Source organism: Trachypithecus francoisi, unplaced genomic scaffold, assembly GCF_009764315.1.
Source record: "Trachypithecus francoisi isolate TF-2019V2 unplaced genomic scaffold, Tfra_2.0 Lachesis_group11, whole genome shotgun sequence".
Taxonomy (NCBI): domain Eukaryota; kingdom Metazoa; phylum Chordata; class Mammalia; order Primates; family Cercopithecidae; genus Trachypithecus; species Trachypithecus francoisi.
Window position 1 is genome coordinate 64,022,316 of NW_022681456.1, and position 13,694 is coordinate 64,036,009.

A 13,694-nucleotide genomic window follows, 5' to 3' on the forward strand; every position below is an offset into this window, starting at 1 on the left:
TGGCCTGAAGCGGTGTGGTCCACAGTGAATATCTCACAACTGGAAAAGTGCTGCAGATACAAAGAGAATCTTCCAGCAAAGTCTATTCTCCCAATAGGCCTAACTAATCCCAGCATGTCACAGGTTGCCATAGATCTATTCACTATCTTAAATCCTTCCTTTCTGAAGGCTTTCAACACAATCTCCTATAGAAGTTTTTCTGTAGGAAAATACTTCCAGTCTTTTAATGGAATTTAATGAGAAAATGGCACTGATTTTACAGAAATCCCTTTATAAGCAATATTTCTGAACTACATTAGATATCTGAAACCCCCCATATTATCCCAAACTTAAGTGCATGAATAAGAACATGTGATTTATGTGCCAAAAAGATCACTTGTAATTCTGCTGCTGACAAACATTCCTTTACTAGGAGAAGAGTCAAATTAATGGAATCTCTCCCACATCAACCACTTGGGATCCCATTTTTAAATGTGTTACAACTACAGTATCTAGACCTAAGTCATGCTAGGACAGACTGACACTACAGCTTAGGAGAAAAAAGTTTGAATCTGAATCTAAGAAACTAGAGGAATCCTGAAATGCTCCTCCCAAGAATTTAACTACCTTATTCTATTTTCTACAAAAGTTATGTTATTAGTATTAATAAAAGGGAAAATAATTTTCCAAATATAGGGGGCCAAGTGCAGTGGTTCAGGCCTATAATCCCAACACTTTGGGAGGCCAAGGAAGGAGGGAATCACTTGAGGCCAGGAGTTTGAGACCAGACTGTGCAACATAGTGAGACCCTGTCTCCATCAAAAAAAAACAAAAAAGTTAGCTGGGCATTGGTGGCATGTACCTGTCATCTTAGCTCCTTGGGAGGCTGAGGTAAAAGGATTTTTTGAGCCCAGGAGTTCAAGGCTGCAGTGAGATGTGATCACTCCACCATACTCCAGTCAGGAAAACAGTGAGACTATGTTTCTAAAAAATAAAAATAAAAATAAATTTAAAAGAATAAATATAAACATTATATGATATACATATATATGGTTCTGTCTACAATTTAGGTTTTCTTGTTTTGTTTTTTTTTTTAAGATGGAGTTTTGTTCTTGTTGCCCAGGCTGGAGTGCAATGGTGCGATCTCAGCTTACTGCAACCTCTGCCTCCCGGGTTCAAGTGATTCTCCTGCCTCAGCCTCCCAAGTAGCTGGGATTACAGGCATGCACCACCACGCCTGGCTAATTTTTGTACTTTTAGTAGAGATGGGTTTCACCATCTTGGCCAGGCTGGTCTCAAACTCCTGACCTCAGGTGATCCACCACCTTGGCCTCCCTAAGTGCTGGGATTACAGGCGTGAGCCACCGCACTCGGCCTACAATTTAGTTTTTATAGTTGATGAAAATGCCTTGATGTATGTGTGAGTATTTACTTAATCCCTTTATAATCCCACTGAAATCTTTATAATTATTCTGTTCTATGAAGATATAACAATAACAGCTCACATTTATTTAGAACCTGTTCTATGGAGATATAACAATAACACCTCACATTTATTTAGAACCTGTTCTGTGGAGATATAACAGCTCACATTTATTTAGAACCTGTTCTATGGAGATATAACAATAACAGCTCACATTTATTTAGAACCTATCTGTGCTCTACATACATTATCTCATTTAATCCTGTCTGTGGTAGATATTCACTATCTTCCATAAGTGAAGAAATTGCAACTTATGGAAATTAGATAACTTGCCTAAAGGTACACAGATACAATCATGATTTGAACTCAAGACTAAGCTAAGACCATCTGGTTTCAGAATCTCAGCTCTTAATAACTGGGTAAACCACCTTTGTGTTAATATGTTTATTTTTAAATGCCTTCTGTGAGGGCAAGAACCATATCTTTTCTTTTCTTAATTGTTGGGGTCTCACAATTTCCATCCATATAGCACATATTTAATAATAGCTGAAAATAAGGAAGAAGATGTTTTATTGCTGCTGATTACCGCTGTGACACTAAAAAAAATCAAATTTCTTATTCTAATTGACCCAGAGACCAACAGTAAGGTAAGGCAAGTCCAGCCATTCAGCAACCCTGTTACTTGGAACTACAGTGAGGGTGGCTTGGATCTCCATTCTCTAAAAAATAGTGTTATTAATAGAAAATTTGAGGTATAAGACCAGCAGATGAGGAGATAATTGCCATCCAAAAGAGAGTTTGTTACTCACAGTCCCCAAGACAAGGGGGCATGCCATGGCAGAGGGAGCTACCCGGGGAAGTCCTGGGATCAGTCGGGAGGCAGAGGGAGAAGGAGGAACTGCAGACATGACCCTTTATTGTGGTCATCTGAGGGAAGGAACAGGTGAGGCAGAGTAAGCAGGCTTAGGACTGGCTAGTTTAATTCATTTCAGTGCACTCTTGAGTATAGGAGTTTCCATCTTTACAAGGGGGCATATCCTACCCACACAGAAAGTTTAATGTCCATCAAGCATTGCAAAGCAGAGTTGCAATTATTTCTCTTGAATCCATTTTATTAACAAACTACATTCTGTACCCTAGTGTATGTGTTTATACAACACACACACACACACACACACACACACAGAGGACAATTTGCCTAAATGCGAGCTCAGCATCAGATACCACCCCCCACAACTCCTCGACATACCATATCACACATTCTCAAGAGTCTATGTTTAGTGGGCCAAAGTTGACATGGCCCTTTTGGTTTTTTTCAAAAGCTTTAAAATACATTAAAACAAAGTAGAGGCTAGACCTGCTTATTTTGAGCTCACAACTTCCTTAATATCAAAAATAGTATTTTTAAATTCAACAGAACTGTTTCTTCCAGGAAATGTTTTCTTCATAATCATGGCAAAATCAAACACCACATTATTTCAAGTTTCAGCAAACATTTTATTCTCCTCATTAATGTCTCAAAACTGTTGGAAGCTAAAGCCTGAAAAAGTCCTTCAGTAATAAATGTAAATGTTTCACAAAGAAGAAAACAGAAGTTGCAAGAGGATGTCGGTTTCTGTTAAATGTATTCCTGAGTATTTTTCTTTGGTAAAGTCCCCAAACTTGAACAAATTAGGCACAGCGTCGATAGAAGTAAAAGAAGTAATCGGTGAAGAATATTCCAGCAAAATAAGGATCAGTTGAACAGTCAGCTAAATCCTGTCAGAAAAGGAGAAAAAAAGAGGAAGATTAATGTAAAAATGAACTGTGGTTAAAGTGATTTTTTTTTTGTTGCTCAATTTCTTTCCCAGTGAAAAGAAAAAGGAAAAGCAAGCTTACCGGTGCAGCTACGCGGAAATGGAACATGCTGTCAGAAAACAGGGCTACAGGGAGGCTCCAAATGTGCTGATATCCCTAAATAATGAATAAAAGAGGATCCATTTCATACATGCATTTGACAGTCAGTAGGAAAGAGTACAGGCTGAAAAAGCGTTTCTTCAATGACTGTAGGAGAAGTATCGGGATCACAGCTTTTGATGGGTGTTGCTAGAACAGTTGGCAGATTCATAAGGACACAAGGAAGAGACTGAGCCAAGCCCTGTGACTAGGGTTAGCCAGGGAGGGAAAACACTGGCAATTGGTTGAATGAATCCCTCTCTCAGCGGGGAACAGAGAAGGCAGAAAACATTACCTGTGTCATCTCCTGGGAGATTTCTCTGTGGCTTTCCATCCCTTTGGTTTCCCTTTCACTATGGAAACATATATTTCCAAGGGTGAATTTGCACTGGAAGACTATCAATGGCTCTGTTGTGCTTCAAGAGACAAAGAAAAGAAAGAGCACATGAAAAAGCAGTTACCAGCTTCTGCTAGGATACACCTTGATAAGAAGAGGGTCTAATGGGAACGTAACTTGGAAATCCATTCAGAGTTCACAATAGGCATTGTATTACACGAAGCTCACTGATGCCAATAGGCCAGCTCACATCTCATTACTACAAAAAGAAACCCAATCTCAGATGGCTACTGAAATAGTATATGATGGTTTCTTTTTTTCTTTCTTTTCTTTTTATTTTATTTTTTCATAGAGACAAGGTCTCGCCATGTTGCCCAGGCTGGTTTCAAACACCTGGGCTCAAGCAACCCTAATGCCTCAGCGTCCCAAAGTGCTGGGATTACAGACGTTAGCCTGGCTGTGTATGATAGTTTTTAAAACCTAATCTTACATCAAAACTTATCTGCATATGTGTTTTTTACAATTTTTGGATATATTCTTTCTCTTTCCACTGGCACTGAGTTTGCATTTATCTGAAGCTTTCAGGATTTTTGATTTTGCAAATTCCGGGTCTAGGCAGATACTGTTTAAAATAATAAGGCAAATAAATACAGGTAGGAGTTTGGGAGTGAGTCCTATCAGAAATCACTAGATTTTAAAGCTTTCAGAGTTGAAAGTCTGCAAGAATGTATGGTTCTTCTTCTCTGGAGGTTGGCCCATTAATCATCATCAAAAGGATGCGATCTCTTTGTCTTTGGGAACAATCCTTTTGCACAAGGTAGAGCAACCTACAATCTCAGTTGAGCATATGTGTTATTTTTAAGTCATCTGTTTTACCAAAAAATAGTTTGTAAACTAAAAGTCCTGATTTAGCGGCTCAAGACGATCTACCACTTCAGGGGATATAGCATATAACCTTATTTCCTTCCACTAAAAGCCAGAAATGAGTAAGAAAATGTTATTCCAGTTATGTTATTCTGGTTACTCAAGGAGTGCTAGATAATAGTACTTTCAGTTTATAACAATAGTACATTTAGCTTTTGCTTTGCCTTGAAATATGGTAGGTTCTGAGTCACAAAATATTAGCTGCTTAAAAGAAACCTTTCCAAGGCAAGCAGTTGGGTTGAGTGACATTCATTCCTCACAGAGGCAAAGTGGATAAGAAAAAGAGTATGAAGCCTGAGTGAGACGGAGGAAGAGGCAGAAGGCATGCAGTGAAGGATGGAGGAGGAAAACAGAGCTGGGCAAGCAGAGGGAGAGAGCGGAGGACAGAGGGAAGGGAAAGAGTGATAGAAAAGGAAGGGAAGAAGAAAGGAAATGTGGAGGGGTTACGGAAAGGAGAGACTAAAATCAGGAGACACAAAAAAACATTTATCTTCATGGAAAGTAGCTCATTGCATAATTTTTTAGTGGAAGGTCTTTAAGTGCCATAATCCTTTAAAATATCTGATAAGAATAGGCTAAGTTAGAGTTTTGTGATTTAGGAGGAAAGATAGTCCTAATAAAAGCTACCATTTACTGTGTGCTTACGGTGTGTCAGGAAAGGGCAGTGTCCTTACATGTCTCATCTCACTGGTGAGGCAGGACAGGACAGTGATGGCTGAGAGGATGGACTGAATTTGAAGCCCAGCTCCATCACTTACTACCTGTGATTTTCAGAATATGTGTGTGTGTGTCTGTGTGTGTTTTACATATTCTGAAACTCTAAACCCAAGTGTCCCCATCTCAAAAATATAAACTAGGGGAAAAAAAAACAACCTGGGAGGGTTGCTGTGAGGATTTTATGGCCCAGTATTAAAGTGTAGCATATAGTCTGTGCTCAGCAAATGGCAGTTATTAATTTCACCATTATTAATAATTCTCACAGCAGCTCTATGTGCTATGGTGTAATGTAATACTTACATGACAGATAAAGAAACAGTAGCTCAAAGAAGATAAGTGGCTTGTACAAGATCACAGAATTAGTAAGTGACAGAATCCTTGGACCCTGGTCTGTCCAATTCCAAACTCTGGTTCCTTTTTTTTTTTTTTTTTTCCTGTCTTTTGGAAAATAGGAGTGGTGTCTGCATTAACATTGCTACCGGGAGCTGTGTATCTTCCTATTGAGGGGCATGTTATTACTCTTGTTCCCATTCCAATTCTCTCTCTCCAAGTGAGAGAGTCAGGGGAAGTCTATAGCTTGTGAGCATCAAACCAAAATCACTCCCACTTTGTAGGCATGGGTATAGAGTTTAGAGCCCTTCCATTGCCTGAAGAAAGCCTGGATGATCACAGCCCTCATTTTGAAAACCTTTCCCTCAAATGGCCCACCTCTCAAACCATCATCAGTTAACACAAACTGATAGCTTTCTGCTTCTTAACGTACTGACCAAATTGTGAAGTAAATCCAGACTTGCTATTCAACTAATGATAAAAATGAAATATTTTTACAGCCATGCACTTACTTTATTTCCAGAGAGAACTTGACATTGGTGGGTGTGTGTTTATTAACAGGAATATTGTAATTATAATTTCCAGATCTAATTATGGAAAAAAAATAAAACCACAAATCAAAATATGTAGGAAAGTCTTCAAAGGGCTTTTTGCTACTCATTATATACTATAAAAACTGTGAAATATTATATAGTAAATAATAAATATAGAAAACTGAGTTCAACCTAGTATCATTTTTTGTTTGTTTTTAGGATATACCCGTCGAATTTCAGAGTGATCTCTTTCAGGTCTTAATATAAAATGTACCATAAAAAGTTACAGTTTTTTAGAACACACAGAAACAAAAATGATGGAAAGTCAAATCCCAGACCAGGAAATGGCTTTTTCACACAGGAAATGACTTTAGTCCCCTTTAAAGAGACACAGATTTCTGAAGACAAATGAGGCAAAGGCTCAAACTAACAATGCCCCTAGAAATAATAAATACATTTTTTCTACACTAAATCACTCCCTTTTGAGCAACACTGGGAGGAAATATCAAGTACTTTTAGAATCTGAATCTGCTAAAATTGTTCTAATTCTAATTACCATTTAGTAATGGAGAAGATTGCAAGACAAGTGCTTATACATAGATCCCCCCACACCTTTCAGAGAGATACTTGGATAAAAGGGAAATTCCTTTGATTTGTATTATAATGAAAAACTCCAGCAAAAAGACATATGGTCTCTAAAACAAGTTCTCCTTATGACCTGACTATCCCTTAAATTACATGGAAAAACAACTTAAAATCAGATTGATGGGAAAAAGAGTCAGTCATTTTATTTTTAAGTAATGCTAAACTAAGTTGCTAAAAAGGTAAAAAGCAAAAGTAAAGGAAATTGAAAGATCTTGCATTTTGCATTGGATAGGTATATTACAACAAAACGAAACATTATACACCTTGAATATAAACAATTTTTGCTTGTCAATTATACATCAATACAGCTGAAAATAACAAGAGTGCAACTTGCACACCAAATTGAGAACAGTGTTATTTCAGTGAATCAACGTATTTTTTAAAACAGAAAGATCTACATTGGGATCAGGAGCAGTTTGTTTGACCGGGGGAAGCTTAGATAAAAGGAATTCATTTCCTAAGATGTCTCTCCCATTATCTGCATGCTTCACAGCAACCCAACTCACTTTTGAAAGTATCCCCACCTTATAGCTGAGAAATGGGTATTTGGGGAGAATAAACATCTTGTCAAAGTTCTAGGACTTGAACTTGAATCATCTGACTCTTCACTATGTCATCTTACCACATTAATTAATATCTGTATCTGCCACTTACAGGTGATCTTAGGCAAACTTTTTCAAGTTTAACTGAAATTTAACTACAAAACGGGGATAAATTATACCAACCTCATAGGGATTTTGTGAGAATTCAATGAGATCATGAACATAGAAGTCATAAATAAATCATAAAGCACCATACATGTTACTTTTATAATTCACAGCCATCAACTTAAAGCCCAAGTTATATCAGTTTGGAAAAGAAATGAGGCTGAAAACCCACAGGATTTGTGACACTAGTTCACATTATAGGCCTTGCCTTTAATCTAGCAGGTGCCTAAGAAACAGTTGTCAAATTAAGAAAAATAACTCCCACATTCCGTGTGTGTGTGTGTGTGTGTCCGGGTTGCACTCTGTCATCCAGGCTGGAGTACAGTGGTGCAAACACACAGCTCACTGCAGCCTTGACCTCCTGGGCTCAAGAGATCCTCCCACCTTAGCTTCCCAATTAGCTGGGACCACAGGTGTGTACCATCATGCCCAGCTAATTTTTTTTTTGGTAGAGATAGGATCTCATCATGTTGCCCAGGCTTGTCTTGACCTTGAACTCCTGGGCTCAAGCAGTCCTCCTGCCTCAGTCTCCCAAAGTGCTGAAATTATAGGTGTGAACCACCACGCCCAGCCCTCTCCAATCTTAATCCCTACAACTGGCACACTGTACTTTTTGAAGCAACTTGCACTGTCTGCTTCTAGATGTATCATTACCTTGATACAGGTGATAAGGCATACCTGTAATCCATAAGGAGATGGATGTTGCTGATAACTTTTGCTATATCTGATTTTTCCCTCCTATCTGAAAAGCTAAGTTACATTTTTTCAGCAATTAAAATAATGATATCCCTTGTTATTAAAATATACAAAGTCAGCTCACTTGTAACTTGGAGCCATCAGCAACAATGTCTTTCTTGTCTATAGAATTAACTGGCAGCTCTGTGCCCTTAATATGTGCCCTTAGAGAGTCAGGAACAGACCTGCTCCCTAGGCTTTCTGCTTTGGACTTACCCATTAAACCAGAAGACTGGAATAACTGGGGCTGTGGCTTATTGACATTTGCTAATACCAACCGTTTTATGATTCTTTCTCCCACCATGTAATAAAGATGTTTTCACTTAAAGAGCAATGTAAGCACACATTGATTTTATCATGTAGCTTTAGCTTCCACTGCAGTCTTAAAAACCCAGAGCCATGGGTAAATTCCAGAAACAACCAGGGCATGCTGGGGAGGCTTACCCACCCGCACTGGAGGCTTCGACTGCAATACTGATGATCTATTATTTGCTGGATTTCCATAATCTGAATAGAACTGATAGTTGTATCAATCCCTGAATTGAGAAGAAATAGACAAAAGAAAATAAACTCTTCTGAAAGGGAAAAGAATATTGTATTCCAGCCACAGTCCTCAAATTACAAAACGGGAAGTAAGAGTTTCCCAGGTAAAGAGATTCCATTTGTATTCAAATGGAAAAAAAAAAAAAAAAGGAGGAAAAGGAAGGGGAGAAGGCTTTTTTGGAGGTTATAGTACATTTTAGAAAAACTAATAAAAACTCAGCCTCCAATAAACATCCCGTGTAACATTCAAAAGAATTTCTGGACCATGGAAGTCCTACTAAATCAAAATTATTGAAAATGGAGGGTGCAACATGAAATGCAATCTGTTTCAGAACACAGAAAACAAACTAAAAATATAGTCAGAATAGAAGAAGACGGCAGGAAGTTTGAATAAATTATGAACATCCATGGAGATCAACCACAACTTGTCTGACAGTGAGTGACCATTTCTAATGCCTCATTAGTGGTTAGGGTGGCATCAATTATAACACACAGTCCCATGGATATACGTGGCAGGCAAGCTGCAGCCTTTGTCCCTGCTCCTCACTCCAGCAATGCTTTTACAACTTGTTAGTCTGCCTGGCCCCACAAAGCCAAAGAATACCGTCACTTAAATGTCAACTTACAGTCACTCCTCCAGTCAGGGCCGCTAAGAGCATTTCTTGCCAAGAATGATTTGCTTTTGTCTTCTGAAAAGGAAACAAGTCTGTCAATCTTGAAGACTTGTTCAGGAGAAGAGAAGAAACCCCATGTGTGACCTAGTTCATCTCTGTGAGTTGAGTGCTCCCCACCCTTTCTGTCTCCCATCCTTCAACCCATCTAATCTCTATCCTATTTCTTATAGATCTAGTTTATTCTCCCCCTTCTGCAAGAAGTCATCTGTTATGGACTAAATTGGGTCCCCCTTCCCAGTTACCAAATTCAAATGTATATGGTGAAGACTTATCCCCCCAGTACCTCAGAATGTGACTGTTTTTTGATAGGGTCTTTAAAGCAGTGATTAAGTTAAAATAGGCTGTCAAGGTGGGCTCTAATACAATCTGACCTGTGTCCGTGTAAGAGCAGAAGATTAGGAGCCAGGCATGGTGGCTCATGCCTGTAATCCCAGCACTCTGGGAGGCCAAGGCGGGCAGATAACTTGAGGTCAGGAGTTCGAGACCAGCCTAACCAACATGGAGAAACCCCGTCTCTACTAAAAAATATAAAATTAGCCAGGCATTGTGACACATGCCTCTAATCCCAGCTACTTGGGAGGCTGAGGCAGGAGAATCACTTGAACCTGGGAGGTGGAGGTTGCAGTGAGCCAAGATCACGCCATTGCACTCCAGCCTGGACAATAAGAGTAAAACTCTGTCTCAAAAAAAAAAAAAAAAAAAAAAAGCAGATTAGGACACACAGGGAGACCCTAGGGCTATGTGTGCACAGAGGAAAGACCACGTGAAGACACAGCAAGTTGATAGTCATCTGCAGACCAAGGAGAGAAGTCTCAGAAGAAATCAGACCTGCTGACACCTTGGTCTTGGACTTCCAGCCACCAGAACTGTGAGAAAATAAATATCTGTTGTTTAAGTCACCCAGTCAGTGGTATTCTGTTATGACGGCAAAGTGGACTAAGCAACCATCCCCAACTAGGTCTGCAGCTCACAGATTCTGCCTTTCCAATGCCATAGCATTTATTACTGAACCATCAATGCAATCATCAACCAGTGATATACCTGTCACCATACTGAAGGGCATATTACTTCTGTATTATTACTTAACTTTTCAAGTAGTTTTGCCCTTTCCTGACAATTCCAGAATAGGGAACGTCTACTAACATTCTTTGAATCCTCTGTAACCCCTGGCATAATGTCTTGCTCAATCTATGGAAACCATCTTTCTTTGATTAATGACAAGCTAATGATAGTTTTATTTCCTATCTAGTTTATGAATGAACATTGTTAATTGAAATTATTATCTTTAGATTATCTGGATTATTTTATATCCATCTTAATATTGCTATCTCAGGATTACACATACTAATGTAAAAAAAGAAATAAATAACCAAGGAATCTCTGTTTGAACACCTCCAGTGACAAGGGACTCCCTGCCCATTCTTCTGTTGGGCAATGCTAAATACCAGTTTTCCCTTTTATTGAGCTAGCATCTGCCCTCCTGTTGATCTTCTTTTGATCCTGATATTACTTCTTGAGTGAGTATAACAGGCCCTAAAGTCAACTTCTTTGCTCAACTGAAGCCTGGCTCATATGAAGTTGCAAAGGAGTAGAGACATACTCATTAGTCATATTTATTTTTCTGAGTGAAAGCAAAGGCTATGAAAGATATAACATTTGGAAACTAGCAAGGAGAAAGAACTATTCCTGGAGATCCCAGTAGAAAGCATGGAGATGGGAGATGGACTGTTTCATGGAATAATCCCTTTAGAGTTGAGTCCAGGTAGCACCAGCGCCTAGCATCAAATGTATATTGGTCCTTATTGGTTTTTCAACCCTGCCTACTTCTGTGACCTCTCTGCTGCTTAATATAGCCTGTTAAAATAGAAAATAGGTTCAAGGACAGTCAAGAGAGTGGGTAAAAATGAAGAAAAATAGGAGCAAGACTATCCCTACAGTAAAATAATGAAACATTAACCTTCTTCATACAAATAGAGTTTGTGGTCTCTAAATATAAGCAAAACTTATTTTTAAAAATTGAGCATGCCTTCCCAATTGCTTAATAACTTGAATATGAAATGTTAGAGGAAATTCTGTGGGACATATATTTTTGCATTGAAGGATAGCGATATAATTACGCCTACTATTTATTGACACCTACTCTTCACTGAGCATTGTTCTGAATGCCTTACAAAAGTCCAAGAGGGAGGTTATCCCTGCTTGACAGATAAGCTAAGTGAGGCACTAAGGACTCAGCTTGTAGACAGGAATGAGGAGTTTCCAATTCAAACCATCTGATTCCAGAGGCCACAATTTTGCTATTCTGGGAATATGTGAAATGTGATCCATGTAGGAAAAAAATTGAGCTTAAAGTCTAAGGCAGAGGTGTCCAATCTTCTGGCTTCCCTAGGCCACATTGGAAGAAGAATAATTGTCTTGGGCCACACATAAAATACACTAACACTAATGATAGCTGAAAGGCTTAAAAAAAAATTACCAAAAAAATCTCATAATGTTTTAAGAAAGTTCACAAATTTGTGTTAAGCCGCATTCAAAGCCATCCTCGGCCGCATGTGGCCCATGGGCCGCAGGTTGGACAAGCTTGGTCTAAAGTAAGGCCTGAGATGCAGCCAGCTGAAAGGAGGAATCAGGCTGCTGGTGTGGGGCCAGAGCAGGCTTGGAGGGAGGGAGCCCAGGGAGTGGCTAGGCTCCTGTCATCACCCAAAAGTCATTTTAAATGCAATTTTGAAAAGGTAACCATTCAGATGAATGTTGTTAAGGCTATTTTTTTAATGTATCTTTTTAAAGTAGATAGTGAAAGCAATCATTTAGTGGGTTGCTAAGTATACCTAACAAAATAACTTTATGAAGTTTTGGCAGTCTTTTTTTTTTTAATTTGCAGATTTAGAGCTATGCTCAAGTTTCAGTATCCAATTTCAGGATAGAAAGCAAAAGACAATACTTGAGGACAATCACTCCTAAACATCCCTATCCTGGTTATAACTCCTCTCACTAGGTGGAAGGACTAGTTTACTTAACCATTCACCTAACTGTGGGCTCCTTGAAGACTACATCCTGTTCACTGTTGTATCCCAGATACGGTAATGCTGGGCTCACAGTGGTGCTCAACGAATATGGGTGAAAGGAGGGAAGGAAGAGAGCCAGGCAAAGAGGAAGGAAAAGAAGAGGGAAGGCCAATTTAACCTCTAAAAACCTTTCCTCTTACATATTCACAGGGAAATTTCCCAGGGGAAGGGTGCAGAGGGATGCTGAGAATGAACATGGGAAGCTAGACTCCTTTACTCTATTAGCAAAAGGAAGCAAGACAGAACTGGGAGGCAGGGTGAGTGTCTGAGCCCACATGGTGCTTTCCATTAAGAAGAAATGGGTCCTGATATATGAGGAGTTTCTAGAAAATTGAATATTTATTTTCCTTTACATGTGAACATATACGCTGCCAAAAAGACCTCCAGATTTCTTGGATTCTAGCTATTCCAGTAATAATTTCCAAATACGTTTCTACTATTAGTTTTGCTTAAAACTGCCTCCACAGAAGGTTATAAATTTACAAGGCAAATGAGGCATAAAGAGAAGTAGAAACCAGGACTTTTCTATCCTGTGTGTTTTCTTCTCCTACCTTTTGTCCTACTTGCCTGCTGAATTTGCAGAAAAATAGCTCATTATAAATTTTGGCAATAGAACTACAGATTTGCCTTATTCCACAGGACTGTGTTTTCAGGTCCTGGAGACATAAAACCCTATGAATACAATTGAGTACCTGGTGGGGTAACATTTTTTTTAAAAAAACAGCAATAAATAGGTGGGAATAAGGAAAGATAATCTTGCAGATCAGAATTATAAAAATGATTTTTCAAATGCAAGAAATAAAATTTAAATCTCCCGTAAAACACCTTCCATTTGACACTTCTCTGAAACGAGACTATTTGACTCTGAAAGGCTGGTTATAGGAAAACCATAAATCTTCCAGTAGTCATACAGGAAGTTATAAAGGCATACTGTCAGTACCTTCTAGGGTTGATCTCATTTTACAAATGCCTTCCAGTGATATTCATTATAAGCTTCATATAGTACATCCCCTGAGGTTTTCATTATAAAGTTGGAGATATATTTCACAATCGGTGGATGAGCTCTCCCAATAAACTAAATTAGAAACTTCTGGAGAGTAAAGATTTAGGATGGTGCCCAACAAAAGCATACTCCTGTCATGGTAGA

General features: G+C 38.8%; 1 protein-coding gene across 2 annotated transcripts in view; it reads right to left on the reverse strand.

The window, feature by feature from the left end:
* Positions 1 to 2,878: 2,878 nt before the first annotated feature.
* The window catches only part of MYRFL (myelin regulatory factor like), a 123,933-nt gene continuing 113,117 nt past the window's right edge, over positions 2,879 to 13,694 (reverse strand). Inside the window, exons 20-25 of one of the 2 annotated variants that reach the window (XM_033221281.1) lie at positions 9,435 to 9,497; positions 8,714 to 8,801; positions 6,158 to 6,232; positions 3,633 to 3,753; positions 3,281 to 3,355; positions 2,879 to 3,160 (exon numbers count right to left, since the gene is read on the reverse strand). In XM_033221281.1, the coding sequence (XP_033077172.1) occupies positions 3,074 to 3,160; positions 3,281 to 3,355; positions 3,633 to 3,753; positions 6,158 to 6,232; positions 8,714 to 8,801; positions 9,435 to 9,497 (509 nt within the window). In that variant the 3' untranslated portion in view covers positions 2,879 to 3,073. The remainder of the gene's footprint in view (positions 3,161 to 3,280; positions 3,356 to 3,632; positions 3,754 to 6,157; positions 6,233 to 8,713; positions 8,802 to 9,434; positions 9,498 to 13,694) is intronic. The other variant, XM_033221282.1, reaches the window with a different exon arrangement.